The 27,302-nt window shown below is 41.1% G+C and overlaps 1 protein-coding gene across 2 annotated transcripts in view; it reads right to left on the minus strand.

Annotated features, from left to right (window-relative positions):
- Positions 1–1,813: 1,813 nt before the first annotated feature.
- GALNT18 (polypeptide N-acetylgalactosaminyltransferase 18) overlaps positions 1,814–27,302 on the minus strand; it is a 369,675-nt gene continuing 344,186 nt past the window's right edge. For both annotated transcript variants that reach the window (XM_037899815.2, XM_037899817.2), the window contains exon 11: positions 1,814–2,254. In XM_037899815.2, the coding sequence (XP_037755743.1) occupies positions 2,108–2,254 (147 nt within the window). In that variant the 3' untranslated portion in view covers positions 1,814–2,107. The remainder of the gene's footprint in view (positions 2,255–27,302) is intronic.

Raw genomic sequence — 27,302 nt, forward strand, 5'->3', positions numbered from 1 at the left:
CACATTGGACTAAGGAGATATACTCAGGACTGTGCTTTAGTAGCCATTTAGAAGAGTATTAGCGTGCCCCACAGGGGAAGGAGCTGCCCAATGGTGGTCCTGGTTAGTATGTTGCTATAGCCTTACTTCTGCCGTGTCTCTAAAGAAACCAGCGTGGGGGCAATGTGGGTACCTCTGGCACAGCAGAGGCTGCAGGGGGCAGTAGTGGTGCTAGAGATTCTCTTCAGCGCTCCACACAGGTAACCTGCAAAAACAGCAGCAGCAGCATAAATGGAAATCCTGGCTGCTAGAGCCTTGCCATTGACAACGGTGGCCAAATTTTGCTTCCATGACTTTCCAAATTCACGGAGTCATTGACAGCATTACGAAGAGTGTCCTGGCATCTGGTCCCATGTCTCAACGCTGGTCTACTCTGCCCACGTGTCAAGGAGGGGTAAGGCGAGGTAGGAAGTAAAACCAAACTACACTCTAAGGGGAAAACAGTGTAAAAAGGCCAACTCTATATTAAGAGAGTTCTCATTTCCCACTGCCGCTGCTACTTTGCCATTACCCAAAATCATCACCCCCATGTGGTCTGAACAACTTGTCTTAGGGGAGGGAGAAGTGGGAGAGGAAAAACCGTCCCATTGGCTAGAGTGCAGCTGCTACTGCAGTCTCAGTGCTGAAGAGGACTCCGTGGTCCATAGAAACTGTCTATGTCTGGGACGGAACAAAGGATCCAGGTTGCTGACCCTCCAGCACTGTCCCTTCCGCTCCCCTGGTGCATCCTTCCTTCCCCAACCCTTCCCTGTGTAACTCCTGCAGGGAGCTTCCAACCAGTGGCATTTCACAGGGTTTTCAAGAGTGGTCAGTGCAGGCCTGCATCTGCTCCCATTGAATCTGACGGGGAAACTCCCACGGGAAGCGGAGTTAGGTCAATGCTGAATGCTTTGAAAATTCCATCCTCCCTCTCCAGCCTTCCTAACTCCTTTTGCACTGTAGAATTGCACCAGTTTGCATGCGCTCTCAGATGAGGAGGCAACATTATCTCTGCATTATTTTGAACCATGTTAACAAGACGGGAACATGAACTGATCCCTGTTGTGACTCTGCCTTCTCTTGCAGCACTTTAAGTCTTTCTTCTAGTGCTTTGCCCCACCATCCTTCCTAAGAAAAAACAGAGCCTCCCTGAAGGAGCAAGAAAATTACAGATGTCACAAGCAGCAGCTTAGCTTTAAATGTACTGTTTGACTCGCAGTCCAGTTTATAGTAATCCCATAAGTCTCCAGCCATTACTTCATTTACCCACAGAAACCCTAAGGCATAATCATTAATGTTTATGACACTGATGTCACCTTAGTAGTGATGTACGTTTTGAATAGAGAACAACATGTCTCCTTACCTGCCACCCTGTTGCAGTGCAAAAGTATCATCTGACCTTTAAATTAAAATGAACACTTTGATGCAAGGCTGCTTTTCGTTTTTATAAAGTTGATTTCATAAGAATGCAGGGAAGCAAATGTTACCGATTACTATAGAATGGGTGTAACCCAGCTTCACTTGCTTCAGAACCACTGGATGGTCCACCTGTGACTTTGGCAGGATCTGAGTCAGTGTGACACTGAGAATCCTTCACTCTCAAGAAGTCATTAGGGGTGAAATCCCAGCCCCATTGGCAAAGCACCCATTGACTTCAGTGGGGCCAGGATTTCATCCTTGGAGTTGAGGGTGCTCAGCCTCTTGCCAGGATGAGGCCCTCACCAATGAAAACCTTCAGACTGACTTGTTTTCAAACTGATCCCCAAAAGAGACAGAGGCAGTGGAACTGTTTTTTTTTTAAATCAATAAAATTTTATTGTCAGAGTTATAAATATTCTCCATTTGTTCCCTATTTACATTTGCAAAATATTTTAGGATAGCCTACCATCACCCGTCATTCAGCATCTCTAGAAACGCCATGAAAATGTCATTATGAAAAAAGTCTGTATTTTCAGCCCACAAACCCGATTTCCACACACTCGCAAAAAAGAATCAAAGGGGGGAAAGAAAAGATACAGTACAGCAGGCAACATTGCAACATTTGCTACACAGTAGCAAAAGGACTGTGTTAAGAGTTTCTTAGAATCAGTTATGATGACAAGCTTTTCAGGACATTTGTTATAGACCAGCGTTGGCCAGTGCATTTCTGAAGGACCAGCTGAAATCCAAATTCGTTGTCACTGTTTTCCTGTAACTCCAGGCAACGCTTGGATTTTCTGTTCTGGATTGGACCTCCCTGTTTAAAAATAAATAAATAAATAAAACCAGTTTTGATTAATGCCAAGTCTTTAATGTGTGATATTTCATGTTAGACTAGCAACCAAGAGTCCATCTTTGAATGATTATTTACTGTGAAGAGGCCAGACTGAGGTGCACTGTAGTCTTAGATTGGGGAGAGAAGGTGGCTTTAAACCACCTTTACGGATCCTTAATCCTGGAGCGAGCCAGGGGCTAGTTCAGCCCTTGAAGCAATTCAGGGCACGTCTTCACTAGCAGCGTTAAAGCGCTTTAACGTGGCTGTGTAGTCGCGGCATAGCACGGGGAGAGAGCTCTCCCAGTGCTATAAAAAAACCCACCTCCATGAGGGGCGTGGCTCCCAGTGCTGGCACTATCTACACTGGTGCTTTACAGCGCTGAAACTTGCAGCACTCAGGGGGGTGTCTTTTCACTCCCCTGAGCAAGAAAGTTGCAACGCTGTAAAGTGCCAGCGTAGACAAGCCCTTAGAGCAGCCCCAAGCTCTTCCAGTAGCTGGGGAGGGAGTACAGCTGCATTCTGGCCATTCCCCATAAGCTGGATGCTGGAGAGCCAGCAAGATGGATCTGTACTACTCAGCCCCGCCCCGTCCAGGCTTCATCGCTCGTTTGTGCTCCTGGAGCAGCATGTAGCTGCTCTAACAGAGCCAATGGTCTGACCCAGCACGTCCTGTCTTTGCCAGATCTCAAGCTCTAGAATGTTGTTTATAAATGACGGCTAGGCTATCTAGTGATGTCATAATTAATCACATGTAGTTTACATGCAGTGTCAATTCTGTATTCAGTTTGCAGCCTGTATATGCCAAATTAAAGGCCTAATTCTGCTCTCTTTGACTTCACTGGGAGCAGGATCAGACCCTAAATCGCTAGGGTTAGAGTTACCAGGGGATTAATTGTCGATAGATGACAAATTACTAGTTTTCCTTCAATTCAGGGTGCAATTTGTTCTTCTCCTTGGTTTAACAATGATAATTGCTATGTATCCATGCCATTCTTCCAAGGTTTACAAGGTAATTAGCACAGTGACCTGAAGAAAAAGTTTCTCTCATGCACGCCCACGAGCTACCAGTGGTGGTGTCTTAAAATCAAAGATTGGAGTGTAAGCCATTAGCCCCAGATTAATGCAGCTAAGGTACAGAAACTGCTCCTAGACCTGTCAGTTATTTGTTTACAATAGAGGACAAAAATTTAGTGAGATTTTTTTTTTAAAAAAAAACCTCACATTTAGTTTTCTCTCATTAATTTTGCTGAAAGCCTGTGTTGGGCTTCACATTATAAAGTTGCAGTATCACAGATGTCCGCCATAATAACCTCCAGGATTTTAACTTAAATGTGATAGAAATGCTGAGATGTGTTACCCAGGAAGGGCTCTTCAGCAATAACATATGCCATTTGGAACATGACTCTACACCATTCAGGCAGGTGCCGGGATGTGTCCATATAACCGCTGCTCACTCCAGTCATACATAATAAGCACTTTTTTTTTTCTGAGAAATGAACATCAGTTAAAACCCTTTTCTTGGTACATAATTAGGTTTGACAGCTCTGAGGTTTAAATATGGTTAGGCTTGAATAAGGGAGACCATTTTTAGTATAATCTACTAAATTCAAATCAGGAGCTCCCACAAATCCTTTCTGAAAGGCTTAGATGGGAAGTTCAGATTCAATTTTCACCGATTGCTGTGCTTGGCATTCAGCCTTAATATGCCTCCCCTGCTGCGCGAGGGAGATTTCCATTAATAGGAATAATGGAAGTTCCAGGTGGCTGTCCCCTGAGAGATCAGAGCTCCCTTAGCACTACAACTGTTTGAAAGTCGTCATGGTTGTTGTATGAAATGGCACATGCAACTGGTCCATGTTTAATTTTGTGCCATTTGCACCTCTCTCCCACCCCAATTGTCACTTTGGCCCCAATCCAAAGCTGAATGAAATCGACAAGAGTCTTTGTATTGAATGTAATGGGGTTTGGATCAGGCCCTTCACGAAGGGCTTCAATTAAATGGCCATTTTCACATTAAAAAAGTGGGCCTATTCTGACACGGGGAAGCTCACTATCTTCAGCGTCTAAGATAAGGAGCTGACGTTACAATACAAATAAAAAGGACGTATGGAATGACTTAGTCCTGAGGGGCCCAATCCTGCAGGGCACCAAAGCTCAGATTTTCCATGGGAGTTGGCTGCCTAAATACCTTTGAGAATCCAGGCCTGAGTGCCTCCTAATGCAGTGGTTCCCAACCAGGGGTACATGTTTCCCAACCACGGGTATGCAGAGGTTTTCTGGGGGTACATCAAATAATCTAGCTAGTTGTCTAGTTTTACAACAGGCTACATAAAAAGCACTAGCGAAGTCAGTACCAACTAAAAGTTCATACAGACAACGACTTATTGGTCTACATACTACACACTGAAATATAAGTACAATATTTATATCCCAATTGATTTATTTTATAATTATATGGTAAAAATGAGAAAGTAAGCAATTTTCCAGTAATAGTGTGCTGTGACACTGTTGTATATTTATGTCTGATTTTTGTAAGCAATTAATTTTTAAGTGAGGTGAAATGTGGAGATATGCAAGACAAATCAGAATCCTCAAAGGGGTACAGTAATCTGGAAAGATTGAGAGCCACTGTATTGCAGGGTGTCCATTATGTATGTTAAATGAGTATGGAACTCAGGTTTGTGCATAGAAAACCCACATGAACAGTTTCTAAAAGGACAGATTTCACAGGGACAGCTGTGCTTTAATGCCACGTCACCAGTGTGTGGATTACAGATGAAAATCATTCAGAAGTTAGTGCCATTGGAGAGAAGTTAGTGCCTGCCCCCCCACTCAAAAGATGCTCTCCACCTTACTGGAGCATCAGGCCTCAACCCCACCATTTTCAGTATGTTTTTATTCATACAGTGAAGGCTAGATTTATTGATTCCCCAACTATTTCTATTCCCTTTTCAACTACTTCTTGCCCTCAAATTATCTTTATTCCAATTCTAGGTATTTGGACAGCAAGTCTGTCATCTTCCTCTGCAGTAACTCTCCCCAGCCTCGAGCAACGTAGCATCTTGTTTCACAGGTGAAACTAAGGAACTATTAGCTTGGGTGCTGGAGTTTTTGCCTCTGAACTGGCGAGATTGGAGGAGTAGTTGCAGGCTGAAATGTACATTGAATTTAGGCAACAATTTGCCCTCCTTCAGCTGGAGACTGTAATACAACCTTTTGTGGAGCCATGACTGTTTCATAGCCTTTTTGTTGTCGTTGTAAACGTCCTATGGATATAATAAAATGACACCTTTGCTTGCATTTGGCTTTAGTGTTCCAAACAGTAATGGAGATGACAGCTTGCAAAAGTCATTCATTAGTGATATGACTTGGAAATACATTTGCTACTAGGACCTGGGTTTGGCTTCCTTCTCTCATTGGTTTTCAGCATGTCCTCACAGGAGTTATTTAGGTCATCTGTTTTTATTAATTATACAGCTCAGTCTATTCCAGGCCTTGCACCATATGGTATGTGCATTGTCACTACCATTAAGACAATACACTGACCACTCCTTTAGACACATACAAAAATCAATTAGATTATTTCACTAGGGCAAAACCTGCTCTTGCCCCTATTGTGCTTCAGAGTCATTTTCTTCCATATTCCTGCTCAATAGGGCCAGACCTGTGTGGTTGCTGCCCCTCTGAGATTAAGCCATTGTTCTCTGCCTACGTGCCCTAGGGCTCAGAAGCAGAGCTGTTTTGTTTCTAACAGGACTTGAACCCTCATGTTTCTATTTTGTAGAAAAACTCATCTCGCTAAAAGCATCTGTGCTGTCTGGAACAGCTCAATTCCCTCATATTAGCCACTACTTCAGTGTGGTTTTTTTTTTTTAATGTTTCAGCCAGCAAGCTCCAGTACTACCCATAAGGGGGATATTTACTAGTAACTGCAGCGTGCTGTGCAACCTATCAAGCAGAGCTCCCTAGCCTTTTTCTCTCCAATGGCACTTAAGTGGAGGTCAAATTTTACATCAGAGCAGATTGGGAAAAGAGAATGTTTCTAAAAAGAATGTATTACTCTGTTTTTGTTTATCATCAATGCCTTTATTAAAGCAGTTATCGTGTAAGCATTGCTGTAGCCTTTGGGTACCTTTTACATGGTTTAGATCTCACATAAATATATTTCTGCCAAGTTCTGTCCGCATCCTCCCCTCCCATCACAATCTTCATCAGGAGCTGAGCACACCCAGCACCACCTGTTAGAACAGTGGCTCTCAACCTTTCCAGACTACTGTACCCCCTTCAGGCGTCTGATTTCTCTTGTGTACCCCCAAGTTTCACCTCACTTAAAAATGACTTGCTTACAAAATCAGACATAAAAGTACAATAGTGTCACAGCACTAGTTTCAACATATAATTATAAATTAAATCAATTGGAATATAAATATTGTACTTATATGTCAGGGTATAGTACATAGGGCAACAAATTTGCAGGGGCGGCAAATTTATAATAGCAGCCAGAGGCTGCTTCCCCCGATGCTGGTTCGTGCCCTCTGCCACCGGCCCCACCCCAACTCCACCGCTTCCCCGCCCCCTTTCCCTGCCCCTATTGGTCCCGTTTCCCAGGGGAACAGATTATTCCAGATTCTGATTCCTGTTGGTCATGTTCATCTACAGCAACTGACTTTTATCGTTGCAGAGATCTGCAGTACCTTCTGTTTCTACATGGACTTTACCTATGTCCCACACATTCATGGGTTCATTCTCATGGAATATAAATACTAAACCTTTACCAACTTCAAAAGTGGCTACTACCACTGATGCTGATTAGTCAGTGAGACATTTAGAGCTCAATCCTGCTGTCACCGAATTAAACTGCAAAACTCCCATTTATTTTGATAGTGCAGTAAGCACAACCCTCCATTTCTAATGCTATTGCTTTGGAAAAAGCTCTCTGCCTTGTTCAGCTGCAGTTTGTTGCTGTAATGATGTCGTCTGCCTCATTACAGCAACGAACTGCAGCTAAACAAGGCAGCTAGCTTTAGTCTAACACAGAGCTGAATTCAGATCCAGATCTCTAATAATCCAAAGGTGAGGAGAATTTGGACTTAGAATTTTGGTTCGGCTTATTAACAACAAGTTGTCCAGTTGCCAAGTTTGCATTCACATTTCAAAGGCTGCCAAAATTCTGAGGTATTAGGATCCAGTTTTTGGTTCAAGTCCTTCTTAAGTCTAAATCAACTAACCAGGGTTGCCAATTCTTTGGTCTAGCAGTTAACAGGAGCTCTACTGGCAGTAGAGCAAATGAAGCACAGGGTTTAAATTATTCCTTTGAGAAACAGTCTAGGGTCCTTGGAATCAAACTTTCACAATGAATTGTAATTCATGTGAACAACAAATTTCCTCAATAAAGCATTTGATTAAATTGCCACTCTCCATGAAAGTGCTTAATCTCTCCGTACTGATTTTAATGGTATTAGTAATCCAGATACATTTCACTCCCATTAGTGCTGCATGTAATATTTCATATGCATGTTCTGTATTTAGCTAGATGAGGGTATGAGAGTGGCACTATACGTGAAAGATTTCAAAAAATCTTCAATGAATCAAACAGTATCATAGAATCTTATGGATAGAAATTCCATAGTTGAATAATAAGAGTATAGCAGAAGGAATATACTACTGACCAGGATGGTGGGGATGATTGTGAAATGCTCAGGTAGACTAGAGAGGTCACACACACAGAAAACACAATAATAATGGGGATTTTCAACTATCCTTATATTGCCTGGGAATATGACATCTCACAATGGGACGCAGAGATAAATTTTCTAGACACCATTAATGATTGCTTCTTGGAGCAGCTAATCCTGGAATCCACAAGGAGAGAGAGAATTCTTGATTTAGTCCTAAGTGGTTCACAGGATCTGGTCCAAGAGGTGAATATAGCTGAACCACTTGGTAATAGCGCCCACAATGTAATTAAATTTAACATCCGTGTGTGTGTGTGTGTGTTGGGCGGGGGGGGGGGGGGATACCAAAGAAACCCAACACAGTAGTATTTAACTTCAAAAAAGGGAACTACACAAAAACGAGAAAGTGAAATACCTGCAAGCATCATGAAAACTAAATAAAAACACCATAATAGAGGCTCAAACTATCTGTTTCTGTTTCCTGTCTTTTACTGATCCATGAGAGGACCTTTCCTCTTACCTATGACTACCTACTTTGCTTCAGTGAAGGACCTTATCAAAGGTTTTCTGAAAGTCCAAGTACACTATATCCACTGGACCAACCTTGTCCAAGTTTGTTGATCCCTCAGAGGATTCTAATAGATTGGTGAGGCATGATTTCCTTTTCCAAAACCATGTTGACTCTTCCCCACCATATCATGTTCATCTACATGTCTGATAATTTTGTTTTTTATTATAATTTTAACCAGTTTGCTGGTACTGAAGTGAGGCTTTACCAGCCTGTAATTGCCAGGAACACCTCTGAAGCCTTTTTAAAAAACCAGCACATATTAGCTATCTGCCAGTCATCTGGTACAGAGATGGATTTAAGCGACAGATTACATACTACAGTTAGTAGTTCTGCAATTTTATATCTGAATTCTTTCAGAACTCTAGGTGAATATCATCTGGTCCTGGTGACTTAATACTATTTAATTAATAAATTTGTTCCAAAATCTCCTCCACTGCCACCTCAATCTGGGACAGTTCCTCAGATTTGTCACCTGAAAAGAATGGCTCAGGTATGGGAATCTCACTCATGTCCTCTCCAGTGAAGAATGGAGGGAGGGAGGTAAATAGTGGTCTCCCCCAGGGGATCTGTACTGGGACCAGTGCTATTCAACATATTCATAAATGATCTGGAAAAAGGGGTAAACAGTGAAGTGGCAAAAATTGCAGATGATACAAAATTACTCAGGATAGTTAAGTCCAAAGTAAACCACAAAGGAACCTCACAGAACTGGGTGACTGGGCAGCAAATTGGCAGATGAAATTCAAGGTTGATAAATGCAAAGTAATCCACATTGGAAAACATAATCCGAACTCTACATACAAAATGATGGGATCTAAATTATCTGTTACCTCCCAAGAAAGAGATCTTGGAGTCATCATAAACAGTTCTCTGAAAACATCTGCTCAATGTGCAGCAGCAGTCAAAAAGGCTAATCGAATGTTAGGAACCATGACAAAGATAAGAAGACAGAAAATATCAATGCACTATATAAATCCATGGTTTTCCCACACCGTGAATATTGCATGCAGTTCTTGTCACCCCATCTCAAGAAAGATATATTAGAATTGGGAAAGTACAGAGAAGGGCAACAAAAATGACTAGGGGAATGGAACAGCTTCCATCTGAGGAGAGATTAAAAAGATTGGGACTGTTCAGGTTGGAAAAGGGACACTGGGGGGGTGTGTATGATAGAGGTTTATAAAATCATGAATGGTGTGTTATTTACTCCTTCACATAACACACAAACTAGATTTCAGAGTAACAGCCGTGTTTTACGAACACAAACTAGAGTCACCACATGAAATTAATAGGCAGCAGTTTTAAAACAACCATAAGGAAGTACTTCGTCCCATAATGCACAGTCAAGCTGTGGAACTTGTTGTCAGGAGACGCTGTAAAGGCCAAAAGTATAACTAGGTTCAAAAAAGAACGAGATAAGTTCACGAAGGATAGGTTCAGCAAGGGCTAGTAGCCAAGGTGGTCAGGGATGCAACCCCATGTTCTGGGTGTCCCCAATCCTCTGACTGCTAGAAGCTGGGCAACAAGGGATGCGATCACTTGATAAATTGCCCTGTTCTGCTCACTCCCTCTGAAAGCTCTGGCACAGGCCGCTGTCGGAAGATAGGATATTGGGCTACATGGGCCAACTGGTCTGGCCCAGTATGACCATTCTTATGTTCTTAGGGTCTAACCAACTACACAAACTTGGTATTTACAGATAGGCAGGTAAATGGGGTCTCTTTATCAGGCTCTGTTTCTGAATGTGAGTGTTAACTATTTTCTGACACTGATCTACATGAATCGCTGGTATAATGGCACTGACTTCATTAGAGCTACAAAATGGATAAATCTGGCCCACAGTACCTGTTAGAAATGGACTAAACTAAATTTGGGACTCTTCTATGCCAGCCAACCTTCATGATAAGGCAGCCTGTCTTTCATTTGCCCACATAGTCTGTGGCCTTGTACAAATGAAACTTCCTCTCCAAATCAAAGTAGATATCATTTCAGCAATTGTTATACTCTTCCTATATCCCATTTTTAAAAAGACACCATTCCGTCATTGCAATTTGAATTACTATTTGGAAATATGATTTTCACTGACTTCTCATTATTACACCATCCAGTATGTTTACACTGATGCAGTATCTGTACTATAACAATTGCAATAAGTCAGATGATATAGTTTTATTAGCACGTTCAAAAACTGTTTTAAAAACAAATTGGGTGCACACTCATTAACTGTTTTGTTTAATCCAGATATTTTATTTGCATGCAGAATAGTCTAGGTTCTAAACACAGCCATTTACATTATTTGTATAATACTTAAAGCTACAGGATCTGGAAATACACAATACTGTTAATTAAAGTATTTAAATAAAGATAATTAAACCTGGCAGGAGAAATGCAATAGCATACAGAGAACTTAATTAGAATGGAAATCAAATTATATAGAGAAAAGACAAAAACTGAAAACCAAATGTATGACTAACTAACAATAATATCTTGGATTGATGTAGCAAACTTTATCCCAGAGGATTACAAAGCACTGTTATTTAATAGCAGTAATACAGGATATTCCCAACCCATAGTGGAATCAATTCAACCCACCACTGAAAGACACCCTACCTATGGCGAAAACAAAAATGGTAAAGATTCACCAAAGTATTTGGCACCTAATTCCCACTTATTTCAAGTTTACTGAGTTTACAGTTAGGTGCCTACATACCTTTGTAAATCTGACCCAGAAGCTCTTTAAGAGCTCACAGAAAAAGGAGCATGTTACTACCAGGAATGGTGAAAAACCACGTAACTGCATTGGAAGTTTAGGATGGGAGAAATTATCCAAACTGGAAATCACCCAGATCATTGAGACTAACACCTCTTTTTCAAAAGACATCATTTGTCTTCATCAGATCAGTAGTGGACAGGAACTCGGTTTGACAACTTATAAAAAATACCGACAACAGTACACTCCACCCTTAGAATTTGTTCTGTATTGATTCAAAGGGAAGAATGGTTAGCGAGTTATCAGCACCACTTCTGATAGCAGCCTGGAGTTTTCATTGCAGATCTTCAACCCAAATATAGACCTGGCATTCATACTCAAACTGAAGATTACAATGTAAGTAACCTTTTCTTTCTGGCAGCCACTTACCTGCTGATTTTCTTAAGTACACCCTCTATAAAAGTTAGGCTCTACCCCCATCCTAGTTGTCTCAATAGCAAGAGATAGTGTCCAAGAGTCAAATCCAGGTCTCCCCTGTGCACTTGGTAATGACTAGCATCTATCTTCTGACCACAGGTGGTGTTCTGAATGACATATTTTAGCCTTTGCTATATGAATGAACCTGTTAGGTACGGTGAATTGGATTGCATTTTTTGACAGCATTACATCCATATATGTTACAACACAGCAGAGATTTTAGGAGTGAAAATAAGAATGCTCTGCAGTATATATGATGGCATTTCTCTCAATTTGTTCCTTATTACTGAAGAGGATTGTGACTGTAGTCGACTTCCTACATTCTGCTTAAAAATTCACCTCCTATCATCCTAAATGTAGTAGAGAACAGGAGGTACATGTAGAAATCCTGTTATCAAGTGATGGGATGTGTGTGTATTTTGGCCACACACTGCTTTACAGATGTAACCTGAAATCCCTATACTCTGAAGTCGAATGTAGAAGCCAGGGTATATTTACGGTACGCAATTTTACATGATTTTTGTTAATAGGACACCTGTGCATGCTAAAAGACTGTGCATATGCCTTGGGATTTAGCATAACTGGCCAAAGAACGAGAGTTTCAAGACAGTGCCCCCATACCCAGGTCTCCTACCAGGTCAAATCAGTCTGTTTTGTGAAGAGACATTTTTGGGTGTGAAAAATCTGTATGAGAGAAAATTCTACCCTCAGGAACCACACTGGCAAATTAGTTGCTAGTGTAGAGAAGCAGGAGTATAATACATACCAAAAGGCTGGGATTGCTTTGTGCATTTTGTGAAAAACCCAGAAGAAAATTTTTTTTAATTCTAAAATTATGTATAACTGACGCCTGTAAATAGCTCAGCAGTAAGGTTGGATATAAAATACTGAACCAGGCTAGGGCTGGTCCTAAGATGTCACAAAAAGCAGAGAATTGAAAGATGTATAGTACCAGGAGCAGAGAATTAAGAGGTCCAGAGAAGGGCAACAAAGATGATTAGAAGTTTGATTGGATACACTGATAAGGGATTACAAAAAATTAAGATCTATTAGCCTGGAAATTAAAAGCAGGGGGATCTGACTGAGATCATCAGAACTATGAAGGAATAGTGAAACCTGGCGAGTCTCTCCTCTGTATCCTGTCCTATAACAGTAGAACAAACACACCTGATGAAGTTAAGGGGCTGTAAATTTAGAACAACTACTGTACTTTATGCATGATTTAGTAAACCCATCGAATTCACTGTTATGCAAGGTCACTGAGTCAATAACTGTGACTGGATTTTAAAAAAGGGCTGGATTAATTTTATGAGCACCGATAAAATGTGTAGCTGTGTGCACATTAAGATAATGATATGGGTAATCAGATCTCATGCTTCAAGACATAAGCTGAGCACCTCAAGGTTGAAAAATGGAATTTCCTCCCATGGGATTACAATGCACAGGTGTTTATTGATGGGCTTCATATCTCCCTGAAACATCAGCCATTGCACTGCTAGAGGCAGGATGCCAGACAAGATAAATTATGGATCTGATCTATGGGGTGATGAATCACATGCTCCTAGGCTTCGGGCAGAGTTTGGTTTTATAGTAGATCGTACATTTATGGGGGTTCCCACCTTGGTCTTTTCCTGCCACCCAAAACTCTTACTGTGGCCAGGGTTGGGTAAGCAGAGAATGCAGGATTGCGGCTTTCATGTAAATCTTTTGCTCTAGCTGTAGGCAAAGAGCAAAAGGCACAGTACTAGCCCGTTTTCAAGATGATCAAAATACTGACGTACCAATACACATGAAGAAAACTACTGTAAAGAATCTACAGTGGCATGAAAAGTCTAGAGTTTCCAAAAGTGAGATATTTCAACCATTCCACATCCGGTGAGTAACTAATTGGTCTTCACCAGTCTGACAAAAAGCAAGCACTTCTTGTTTTAACACCATTTAAAAAAAAATCCAGCCAAGTTACAAGTCCGTTCTTTTCCTTACAGAACATGCTCATTACTTTATAAAATGGCAAGACCTCTCAAAAAATACTCCCAAGATGCAGTTGTTATGGGTAGAAAAAATATTTCTACTTCTTTGTTAGACTTACTAGAAACATCTTTATAGCTCCACTGGAAAACACTGTTATTCAAGATTTGTTTTTCCTTTCTTTGTTAGATTTAATTAGTCTGCGTCTTCCAATCTGAATGTTTGATATAAGGTCTGCATAAGTAATATGACTCATTTTAACCCAGAAAATGAACTATTTGGAGTGTCATATATGCGGCTAACAAACCAATTCCTACAGACAAAGATACAAATTGATGCTATCTGAACAAAAAGGACAAGGATTTAGACCAACATCACAGACCAGCTGTGCACTCTAGCATGGGCAATTACACTAAGCACTTTAGGATAACTAGATATCATGGTCAAAAATCCCAAACTTTTGTTTCCAGTCACCATAGAAAACTATACACTGACAGGCAATAATGTCAGGAAAGGAATTTTCTCCTAATCTCAATGTAAACCTAGTACAATTTACTAAATGAATTATGGGAATTTCCACTTTTCTCTGATATGTTATATATTGGCCACTGTCAGAGGCAGGACATGAGACTTGATGGCCCAATTGTCTGGTTCGTTAAGGGAAATCCTGTGTTGCTACAGTATATATTATCCTTTAATCTCACCTGAACTGTCTGTAGAGTCCAGGATTTAATGTAACCTGTATTCTAAAGTACTGTCAGGTTAAAATGAGGCTGTGACACATTCACTTGCCAAACCGTGGTTATACATTATAGGTCAATCTTGCTTTGACTGAAGTCAATGTCGTAACCTTCACTAACTTTAACAGAAGTATGATTTGGCTCTGATTTTGCTTGTGAGGGCAGAATACTTAATAATAATAATTGCCACTTAAATAGTGCTGTCCATCCACAGATCTCAAAGTGCTTGAAAGAATGGGTAGGCAGTATCTCCATTTTGAAGATGGGGAAATGGAGGCACAAAGGTGACTTGCTCAAGTCACACAGCAAGTCAACAGACACACCAGGAATAGAAAGTAGGCCTTCTGAATCCCAGTCCAATGCCCTCTCCACTGGAACTGGCTACGTGTTATAAATCAGTACGTTAAATAAAGCCATCATGTTATGGCTCTTAGATTCTAAGGCCAGAAGAGAACACTGTGATCATCTAGTCTGACCTCCCATTTCATATAGGCCAAAGAACTTCCCCAAAATAGTTCCTAGAGCATATATTTTAGAAAAACATCTAATCTTGATTTTAAAATTATAAATGATGGAGAATCCACCATGACCCTTGGTAAATTGTTCCAATGGTTAATTATTCTTGATGTTCAAAATGTACACCTTATTTCCGGTCTGAATTTGTCTAGATTCAACCTCCAGTCGTTGGGTCTTGTTCTACCTTTCTCTGCTAGATTGAAGAGCCCATTATTAAATATTTGTTCCCCATGTAGGTATTTATAGACTAATCAAGACATCCCTTGACCGTCTCTTTGTTAAGTGAAATAGATCAAGCTCCTTGAGTCTATCACTATAAGGCATGTTTTCTAATCATTCTCATGGCTCTTCTCTGAACCCACTGCCATTTATCCACATCCTTCTTGAATTGTGGGCTCCAGAACTGGACACAGAATTCCAGCAGTTGTCGCACCAGTGCCAAATAAAGAGGTAAAATAACCTCTCTACTACTACTTTAGATTCCCTTGTTTATGCACCCCAGGACTGCATTAGCTCTTTTGGCCACAGGGTCAAGGGGGAAGCTCATTTCAGCTGATTATCCCTCCCTCCCTTGCAAAATTGGGTTACCAATTTTTGGTTGGACGTATTCCTAGAGGTTTCATTACATGACAATCTTTAATTAAAGATTAATCTTTAATTCCTAGAGGGTTGGCAACCTTACCCCTAAATCTTTTTCAGAATCACTTCTTCCCTGTAAGTGTGGCCTACATTCTTTGTTCCCAGCTGTATGCATTTACATTAAGCGGTATTAAAATGCATATTGTTTGCTTTCATCCAGTTTACCAACTGATCTAGATCGCTCTGAATCAGTGACCTGTCCTCTTTATTATTTACCACTCTCCCAATTTTTGTGTCATCTGCAAACTTTTATCAGTGATAATTTTATGTTTTGTTCCAGGTCATTGATAAATAGTATAGGGCAGATAACCAAACCCTGCAGGATCCCATTAGAAACAGACCTGCTTAATGACAATTCCGATCTTGTACAGTATACAACACCTTACCCTCATAAAAAAAATTTTCATATGTAATTTCAGAGTGATCCTATCTGGACCTCAGAAAATCAGAGTTAGTCTATCAAAAATTAAGAGCATCGTGAGGTTAGAACACACATTTTCTTTGTAAAACTAAAAGTGGTATAGAAAATTATATGCTAAAATATGCAAATAGAATATCTGCTTTGTAGGAAAAGCAGAGGAATGCACTGAATTCCTTTTAAATTAATTCAACATGAGTATCTTTGGAGCTTAAACACAGTCCTCAGGAGAATAAATGCTGCATAATGTGAAATGCTGGAAAAGACTTGAAATGCACCCACTAAAAGTGCTTTTTACTGCAGCATTTGACCAAGAACTTTCTAGATGGTAAGTTCTGCATGTAATTTGTGAAAATTAAAACTTGTTACTAGAAAATTACTCCAAGTACAAGACTTAAATTATTTAAGATGTCATTTGGTTGCCATCATGAAGAGTTTTTACCAAACACGGACTGCATAGATTTCAGGCCACTTACCATAAATATTGATTTTTTTCATTAAGCAAAAATATTGTACACATTCATACTTTCATACTGAGATGTGTGACGTGAAGAGTACATGGAGTAGAGATTCTGAACACTTGATGATTTACAAATATTTCTAAGTAATTCACTTTAGTACAACTTGTCAAAGAAGCGATCACAGGTACTTAATGAGACATATGCTAAGAAGACTGAAATTGCAAATACTTTAAGCTACCTATTTTAAGGTCAAGTATTCAATGTAAAAGGAATACTGTGTGAGTTGCACACACACTAAGGGGAGGCATACGCTCAGCTAAGATGAGAGTGTCATTAAATACCACTTTCTCATCTGCAAGTAGTACAGTGGGTAAAATTTCTTGCCTCCAACTAGAACAGCTAGTGCAGTGATCCTATTAGTTCCAAGGATAAGTAGGGTCCAGTTGGGTTAGTATTTGGATCAGGGACAGGCAAAGAACGGCTAGGGGCAGCAGAAAGAGGTGGTGATGATTCAGAAGGCAGCACTCTTTCCACCTAAATCAACATGATGTCCAGGGGCACTTGTGGTTCTGGAGGTGCTGTCTTGTGGTTGAGATTTAAAACTAGAGTCCTGGCCATTTGCAGTCATTAAAAAAACAACACCTCAGCCTTTTTGCAGGTATCAGTTGGCCGAATTCCACTTTGGGTAATTATGTTCTGCCTGTCTGTACTCCTCCTGCAGTTTCAAATGAATGCAGTATTCTCCTTCCCTTCCTGACCTGAGCAGTTGTTCAGTGTTGCTGAGGGTAGTTGTGTAGCTGCTGTATTTCACATCAGCAGCAGATGATATGATCCCATTCCCTAAATAGATTTTGAGAGTGTGGGATCCTTTTGAGCTAAAGGGACAGTACAAATCCAAATTCTTAACAAGTAATAATACAATAATGTATCTAGTGACTTTTATTCTGAAAGATTCCAAAAAGTCCTGCAAGTTGCAGGGCAAATTCTTCCCCCAGATGCATGCTGAACGCAGCTCCACTGAAATCATGTGCAGGCATTCCGGGGCAGGATTTGGACCTACATACAGTACATACTGCACAGGAATTACTCCACCGAGTAGAGGAATGGTTCTCAGATAGAAACAGGCAACTGTTTAGCAGTGCACAGCAACACTTCACAATGGTCTGGGATAAGAATGGTGAAATTCACCCACGTAAGAGTGAGTTTAAGCCCAGTAACAGAGCTCCAAGGGCTGGTGGATGCAGTGGCCTTAACATCTCAGAAAAGTGAAATGCAGGAGTTAAGGTTCCTGTTCCAGCTCACAGGCTGGAGTAGTAACAATGTGGGCTTTAGCCATGTAAGGATCAGTGAATAAGGGTACCTCAGAAGCACTGTTTTACAAAGGAGTAAATCTGTAGCAGCAGTGAGGTATGAATGCTTCCTAATTTTTTTAAGTCTATTCTAGCCATTAAAAGAGACAGGAACTAACCAAACAGAATACTTCTTATATAAATAAAATATACATATACCTACTACTTCGTATCAACAAAAGAGCATGAGTAATTTCCTCTCCCTTCGCACGCCCCCCTCCACCTCAAAAAAAACTAAATTCCCAGTGTGGTACTTGGGGAATTAAGCATGTGACAGTTGCATTTGTTAGCAGATTGTGTGTACAGCTTTGCTCCCAAGACAGCACAAAAGATAATTCAATACTTAGTTATTTTCTTTAAAGTCTGGAAAGCTTGCTGTGACAAAGAACTTTGTGCCCACACAGTCATGCCCCAAAGCAGCAATGCTAACCATCAGACAGAGCGTTTCAATAAAGCACAGTGCATATCAAAGCATTCAATCAGGAAATGACAGAATTCTGATGTGCTTATAAAACACAGAGGGCTTTCAAAAACGAAACAAAACAAACAAAAAACTACCACTGAAGTTAACTTTACAAGTTGTTGCTATTCTCATGTATTTTCTTTAAAAGCTTAATACCGATTGCTCACAAAGCTTCCTGTCATCTCTGCCAAGGTCAAGGGGGTCATGTTCTTCCTTGATCAGACTCCCATTACATTCTGCTATTTTTTCTTCTTCTACTCAGTGGAAAGGGATTATTTATTCTAAATATTAGTCCTATAAAGTCTTGAATGTGAGAGACAATGATCAAAGTGCTGCAGCAGTAGTTTCAGTAAAGTAAGATTACCAACTGCTGAGATTTTAAACATAGGGAATAATCCCAAAATGCTACACCCAGCAAATCCCTTTCCATTCAGATGGACTACACTGTACAGCACAGTAATATTAGTTTTCCTCGAATGAAATCTACTGTAGCTGCAAAATTCAATCTATAGCTGGAGAATGCATAAGCCTTAATCGTTATTTATTAGTATGCACTAGTTTCCATGCTATATCTTCTTTTTGCACCTGAGGAACAAAGCATTTCATTACAATAAACTCCAGCTATGCAAAATATAGCCACGGGAAAGATATAGAATATAAACTCCAACCCTCTGCTTCCTCTAATAACACTATATTTTCATTGTAGTGTTAAAGCAGGGAGAGAACAACAGTATTTCACTCTGGCAGCACTTTCCGAGGGAACAATTATGAGCTATAGAGAAACATGGTGAAAAATGCTAAAATATTTAAGAACGGAACTTCATTTGCCTGCTCACTTAACTGCTGCAGTATTTTACAATGGCTTTAATTTCACATCACTTGCTCTTAACAGTGCTGATGGTAGTGTTTGGACCTCCTCTCACTTCTCCAAAAGAAGTGACAAGCTTCACAGTATTCCCAGGATCAGTACAAACACCATAGATGGGTGGGATGGATGCCACACTGTGCCCATACATGGAACAGTGCTGTGACATTAACTCTAGATACCAGCATCATGGTGCTGTTCTGGGCATGTGCGCTGCCGAGCCTCTCCCCTTGTGATGCTAATGTCGAGTGTTGATCTTACCAGGTAGGGACTCTTCCTGCCCTATGATCTCACCTATGCTGACAGAGCAAAGATAACAATAGAACGCGATGTTTCAACATGGAACACCTTCAAAAATGCTCAACCCTCGGTTGGCAATTCACAGTTATTCTTTGAGTAAAATACTTCCTCCATTTCCCCACCCCCAGTGCATTAATCCCTTACCCCTTCCCTCCTGCAAAATACTGTTTCATACTTGCCCCCTCCCAAATCCAGCAACCTTTTTGTCCTCAACCTTGGTCCAAGTACCTCTTGACTCCCCACTAGGCACCTCTAGGTAGCTCCCCTTTCTGGCAACTGTTTCTCACAGCAGTATCTGTGCTGATAGGCAGGTTGCCCTGCCCTTTCTGGCTGGCTGTAGGAGGATTGACTGGGTAGGAGCAGGTACTTTCCCCGGTGGTGAGCTCAGTAATTATTTGGGGAATGGGTCTTCCTTAGTTCTTGAGGCTGGCAGGTTCCCCGAACTGCTGGAGGTCTTGCTTAGCTGGTCTGTCTCTGGGTTTTGGGGTGAGAGGAGGAGGGCATCTTGCCCTTATTGGTGGGTGAGGGCACAGGGGTCCCACACACTCCCATAAACAGCTTTTTAGAGTCTGGGCTGGGTGGACGGATGCCATCGGGTATAGGAATACAGTGCTGTGGCTGAGGGACTACAGTAGTGTAACAGCAGCACCACAGCCCCGCTTTCTCTCCTGGCCCTTGGGCACTGCTGGAACAGCTGGCCAGGCAGAAGGAGAGAGAGTTGCAAGGCATCTGTGGTATGTCCTCTATGTGCCTCTGCATAAATGACTGTTTGTTTCCACAGTGCACTTCCTAAGGGTATGTCTACATTACAAACCTAAGTCGACTAATACTAGTAGTAATTACTGCGGTGGTGCATATCCACACTACCCTCCTTGGGTAGGTGGTGAGCGTTCTCACCAGGAGCACTTCCACTGACCTAAGAGGGTCAGTGTGGGGAGCTGAGAGCCTGCTGGGAACTCCCTGCCACGAGCCTGTCTGCCTCACAAGCTCCTGGGCTCCCAATGGGCTCCCCCTGCCTTGTACCATGTTCCCCAGGGGAAGCCGCCCAGGGCTTCTCACCACCGGGAAGCAGGGTCCAGCTGCTCTTCTGGCCACCCCACCCCCGGCTCCCTGCCTGGCTCTCAGCAGGGAGCAGGTGAGGGGCTGCTCAGGCTTCTCACCCCGGGCTCCCAGCTGGGAGTCAGGTCCAAAGCCACCCCAGCTTCTGGCCTGGCTCCCAGTTGGAAGCGAGGTCTGAAGCTCAGCTCCCAGCTGGGAGTGGGGGGAAGACCCCCGGATTTCTCACCCCAGCTTGGAGCAGGGTCCAGCTGCCCAGCTCTCCAGGGCAGTGGGGGGCTTTGTTATCAATTTCACAGCTCCTGCTGTGAAATTGACAAGGCCGCAGATGTAAGCAACACAGTGTCTACAGACACTGCGTCGCCCTAACTACACCAATATAAGCCTTACGCCTCTTCTGGAGGTGGAGTTATCATATCGTCGTAGTAGGGCAGTTATGTCAGTGGGAGGAAGGCTGTAGTGTAGACGCTGACATAATTAGGTTGACAAACTAGTTTATGTTGACCTAACTGCGTAGTGTAGACCAGCCCTTAATCTCTTCCAGCCATAAATGGTGGGAGCTTAAGTGATGCATGGAGCCTCTGTGCAGAGGTGACTTTCACCCACAGGGAGGGTGTTCACTTGCCATATAAAACTGTCCCCGGGTGTGTCTGAATGCAAGGAACTTGGGAAGTCTCACTGGAGGTTGAGGAAGTAATGAATAATTTACCATAAGAGCTATTCTGGTGTTTCAAATCTGCATTAAAAAAAGAGGGACATACGTGAGAGGGTATGTTCAACATAATGTATCCAGGAGCTTGTGGGAATGCTCACCTGAACAGCACAAACCTCCTTAGTGCTTTTAGAAAGCTTTCAAGTTGGAATTAATAGCTATGTGAAATGCTGCTCCTGCACATACTGAATAAATAACATAGATATAGCGTGTGGTGCCACTTCAGAAGGGTAAGTCCTGCTTTCAGCTGTTCCCAGACAGCCCACTGAACTCAACAGGAACCCCACTCTACCCTAAAATTATCTCCCAGGGCCTGATGCAAAGCCCATTGAAGCCAATGGAAAAAATCCCACTGACTTCAATAAGAGATTGGGTCCTAACAGAACAATTCAGGGAGGTTGAATAAAGGTGAGAATTAAAAGATGGCAGCTTCCACAATCCTGTCACCACTGTATTAGTGCTCCTAGTGCTAACATGGTGTTAGCTGTCCCTCCTCCTAATGACACCCCTTGAGCCTGGCACTGGTCCTGCCTAAAACATTAGATAAGCTGGAGGGGCAGAATTAACAGTATGGCATGGCCTCTTTATGGCCTTTATATATGGAGTGAGGAATTTAATTTCTCTCTTCAGACAAGTTGTTCTTATTTATTGGTTTTATTTTATTTTAAATGATGGGAAATGTTTCTCTTTTCATTTGGATTTTCATTTTAGTTTCAGAATAAGGAAAGCTGAAACCTACTAATTAAGAAGCTTTTAAAAGGTCCTTTAAACATATAAACATATATATATATATACACACACCCACCCCCCTTAAATACATCCCTTGTTTATCAGCAGTACTAAGATGTAGCATTGGCTCTAATAAGCCACTTCCACAAGACTTTGGGAAAGAATATGCAAAGAGTAGGCTTCATTTCTGCTGCAGAAGGCTGGGGCAAGGTGAAGCTCCCCCAACACTTTTCATGTCAAATGAATCCGTTACAGAGGGTATCTCCAAGAATCACCTAATTGACTGTCTACACAGTTGTCAGTCTGACACCATGCACAATGGTGTGATAATCATAGAATCAGAGGACTGGAAAGGATCTCCAGAGATCATCTAGTCCAGTCCCCTACACTCATGGCAGGACTAAGTATTATCTAGACCATCCCTGACAGGTGTTTGCCAAACCTGCTCTTAAAAATCTCCAATGATGGAGATTCCACAACCTCCCTAGGTAATTTATTCCAATGCTTAAGCACCCTGAGAGTTAGGAAGTTTTTCCTAATGTCCAACCTTAACCGCCCTTGCTGCAATTTAAGCCCATTGCTTCTTGTCCTGTCCTCAGAGGTTAAGAAGAACACTTTTTCTCCCTCCTCCTTGTAACAACCTTTTATGTACTTGAAAACTGTTATGTCCCCTCTCAGTCTTCTCTTCTCTAAACTAAACAAACCCAATGTTTTCAATCTTCCCTTATCGGTCACGTTTTCTAGACCTTTAATCATTTTTGTTGCTCTTCTCTGGACTTTCTCCAATTTGTCCACATCCTTCCTGAAATGTGGCGCCCAGAACTGGACACAATATTCCAGTTGAGGCCTAATCAGTTTAGAGTAGGGCGTAAGAATTACTTCTCATGTCTTGCTTACAACACTCCTGCTAATACATCCCAGAATAATGTTTGCTTTTTTTGAAACAGTGTTACACTCTTGACTAATATTTAGCTGGTGGTCCACTAGGACCCCCAGATCCCTTTCCGCAGTATTCCTTCCTAGGCAGTCATTTCCCATTTTGTATGCGTGCAACTGATTGTTCCTTCCTAAGTGGACTACTTTGCATTTGTTCTTATTGAATTTCATCCTATTTACTTCAGACCATTTCTCCAGTTTGTCCAGATCATTTTGAACTATAATCCTATCCTCCAAAACACTTGCAACCCCTCCTAGTTTGGTATCATCCGCAAACTAATGGTGGACAACAATTGGTTATAATGGGGATTAGTCCTCCTTCACTGAAGAAGGTGGTTAGATTTGCATGACTCCTGATCATTGTATGAGGCTGGTGGTTGCCTCATACAGTGGTCTGAATGGGGCTCTGACCTTGGTTAGGCATTGGAAGGGCTGTGATAATCCAAGCTAAATAGGCCTGGGAAATATTAGAATACTTTGGATTTGAGTGTTGAAAAGGAAGGTCATCGGTGACAGCTTGATGCTATATAGCCTTCCCCTTTACTCACTGCTGCAAGGACAGGTTGCCTTTAGTAGATATTTTGTTTAAAATAATGGTTTAATAAAGTTGGTTCCACTTTGCTACATGAGCATTCTTGTCTCTGTCCTCCCACTCCTTACCATTTGCAGTAATCGCTAATTGCTCTTCTAGAAGGCCTTATTTATTTCTGATTAAGTGAAAAGTGGCGATACGTATTTAAAAGTCTGACAGCAGCTCACCTCTTTCAGTGAGAGACACAAGGTGGCCGAGTCCAATAAAGGTGCTGATCCAGTAAAAGATATTCTCTCATCCACATTATCTCTCTCATATCTTGGATGCAGCACAGCTACAAAAACTATTTCAGTTCAAGATAGCAGTGCTTCCAGAAAAATATTTGCCTAGAAGAACACCTAACAGACACTCTAAGCAACAAACTTAGTGAACATTACGCACTTGTGTGAGTCTTTTCAGTGTTAATTTACATAATTTGACATAATTACAGATATAAACACTCGAAGAAGCCTTGGGAGCTAGAGTGTCACTGACGCCTACACTTCATCAGCTCACACTGCATTTAGCACATTTATAAAGCTGAGGACTAGTATGGAAATCAGCTGAAGGTCAGATCAGCTGGATCATGATTAAATACCCATCATATAAGAGTTTGAATGACTTGAGTGCTCCAGGAACTTTTGTCTTGCAACAAAAACAAAACAAAAAAAGCCCACACCAATTTTCCTAATGTTTATATCCAATCACTTTCACATATAGGACCACATGTTAAAATGATTTTTAGATACAGAGGGCCAGATTTTCCTATCACATCACATCAGTTCTATACCAATCTAAGTCAATTCAGTGTAGTGACTTCTGATTTACACTGGGGTGAGACAGACAAGAATCTGGCTCAGCCCCTTACATTTGTGAGGCCCATGCTGTATATTTAAGATACTTAGCATCTATGAAATGATGAGAAGCCAAAAGGTTTTGCCTATATTTAGAGGAAACTTTTGAATATTTGGTACATAGGCTCAACCAGAATAAAATCTGGTAGCTGACTTTCTATGGAGAGGCAGAGGGAGCAATTTTGCTATCAGTTACATTCATGTAAAACCAGAATAACTCCACTGACTTCACTAAATCCACTAATTACATCCTTCTAATTGAGATAATAATTTGGTTGATAACAAAGCCATCATAAATTACATTTTAAAAATGGTATATATTAAAATATTTTACTGTGGACATATCATGGGCCAAGATTTTCAAAACTGACTAGTGATTTGGGGTGTCTTACTTGTTGAGTGCCAAAAACCAGACACTTTAAACAGGTCACAATTCCAGAGGGTGAATGATGCTCATCACTTCCTGAAAATCGGTTCCTTAAATGTGTTGAAAATTGAGGCACCCAAAAATCACTAGGCACTTTTGAAAATCTTAGTCACGTGTTTAAAAATATTAATGCATTATTATGTTAACGATAAAAATCACCTTCGGAGAATTTCTTGATACTGTGAATAATTTGAAACTCTTATGTTCCAACTAAACCTGAAACTTCCCAATACACATATCAATAGAAAATTAATACTGTATAATAAAAATCAAATTACTCCTTATATTACCTACACTTGTGAAAGTTAATACATTTGTACGTGTTACTATAGTTTCTTCTTGACCACTCCTTTTATCCCTTATATTCTTAGAAATTGGACTGCTCATGAAAGAGGCCAGATTGACAGAACTTTCTCAGGGCAGTGCAAGGCTGGGAAATCAACTCCTCCAGGAGCCAAAGAACATCACAAACCTCATCATCTTCCACTCCAAGTGCCCGGCACATTTCTTTGATCTTGCCTTCTCTAACATAAATACATAGCAACGGGTACACTAAAACACAACAAAAAACAAACAGCCCCCTGAAAACCCTACCAAACCAAGACATTCCACTGCATATGCTTCTCTCCATGGGGAGAGAACAACAATATATGACAGATGTCTGGTCACCTTACGTAACGAACTACAGGAAAGCGCTCAGATACAACACTGATGTGTGGTATAATAACCTATATGGAACAGAACGGAATAAAATAGCCCCGGAAAATGAAGCCCCCAGTTGTCCACAGGAGAAGTGAGGCATAGCCAATGGCAGGGTAACCTTCCCCAAGCTGTGTCTTCAACGTATCTTAACCCTGACCTGGTAGGACCTCCTCAGAGTGAGAGGGTAGAGCAACTTTTCTGTTGAGATGGCCACAGGACAGCTATCATTTACTAAGCAACAACATCAACTATGCACTAACCTGGGTCTACTTCACACCAGTACTTAGAGGAAGAGATGGGTTCAAGTCACCACATTCAGTTCCACATCTTAACACACTTAATTCAGGACTGTTTGGACCATGATAAAGATAGCAACCATTTGAAAAATGAGGATCTAGAATCAGCTTTGGATCTCAAACCACTCAATGTTTCTGCCTGTGTTTGATTTGGGCCCATTTCTGTTTAGATGTAAATGACTCCATGTCCTAGAACCAATTCCCTGTGTCATCCAGTCCATTGTTTTCTTGATTTCAAATATTATTGAAGTTTGGGATGGAGAGTTAATTTCTGCATCTTCCCTTCTAAATGAACAACTAATCATTGCTGGATTTCCATTTGCCCTGCCTTTACTTCTTTTCATACTCTACAGTACATTAAAATAATGGCACGGGAAATAAATGAGCTCAATCCCCTTGTTATAAAAGGAAGGAGGTTGCTGGCAGAAAATTTTCCATAAAGGCCCCTTTCCTTTGTAATGATCTGCCCCTCAGGGCTGAAATAGCCCGAATTTGTTGATCTTCCAGGCATATTACAAAGGCCATCTTTTTGAGTGGGATTTTGATGGAATGCTGAGGCATTTGAGGGCAAGATTTCTGTCTACTGGAAAAGTGCAACAGGGAGTTTTAAGCCATATTAGTCACATAATTGGAGATCAAATGATGTGTGGTAGGAAGAAATGCTGCTGCTTTGATTGATTTACTTTGCACTTCCTATGTTCTTGTGTTTCTAAATGGCATGTCAAGGGTTTAAATGGCATGTCAAGCATTTTGGATGGGCAACTTTGGGTGGGGAGTTTGCATGAGACAAAAGTTAACTAAATAAAATTTAATTAAACAGATAGGACATTAGGTTTGAATTCTACACATTGGCCCTAATCTTGCAAAGACTTACCTACATGTTTAACATTAAGCATGTGAGTAGTGCTAGAATGGTCTCACAGCATCAGGTAGGTCACTGTTAGCTGAGTATGAAATTTATCTTTTAATTTTGTTGTATTATTTAAATAATAATAATAATTATTATTATTAACCACATTTTCCATCATTAAACTAACATAATGAAATCATTCCACTAACTGCAAATGGAGAAAATGGGGAATGCTACCTAACTGGTACTTTTTGCAGTTTTACCCACATGAGCCTATCAATTTTCACAGAAACTTAAAATGTAGCGGTAGGACTGAAGATGCATTTCGATGTCCTTGCTGTACTATGGATCAGGGTTTTGCCTCTGAAAATGTAAGGTGTGTTTTGCAGGAAGTGATATATGTTCCCTCATTTCAATTCCAAGACATAGGCCTGGAACCCCAGACACGTGAATTACTTTGCACGATTCTGGGAAATCCAGTTCAATCTGTCTGTCCTCCTATCAGTTTGCAAAACCCATTTCCTTCATGAGGCAATTCTTCCCCCTCCCATTTTTTATTACCTGCATTATCAGAGTTCCCTGTGGGGATCATTGCCATGTCTCAGAATCTACAGAAGTGTGAGCACATGCTTGAAGTCATTAGGTGGGGCTATGAAATCTGATGATCAGAAGCCAAAAACTACATTAAAAAAAATATATTAATATTTGAACAGCTCCAGGTCTAAAAGTGCTACATGAACATCAA

This window comes from Chelonia mydas, chromosome 6 (assembly GCF_015237465.2).
Source record: "Chelonia mydas isolate rCheMyd1 chromosome 6, rCheMyd1.pri.v2, whole genome shotgun sequence".
Classification (NCBI taxonomy): domain Eukaryota; kingdom Metazoa; phylum Chordata; order Testudines; family Cheloniidae; genus Chelonia; species Chelonia mydas.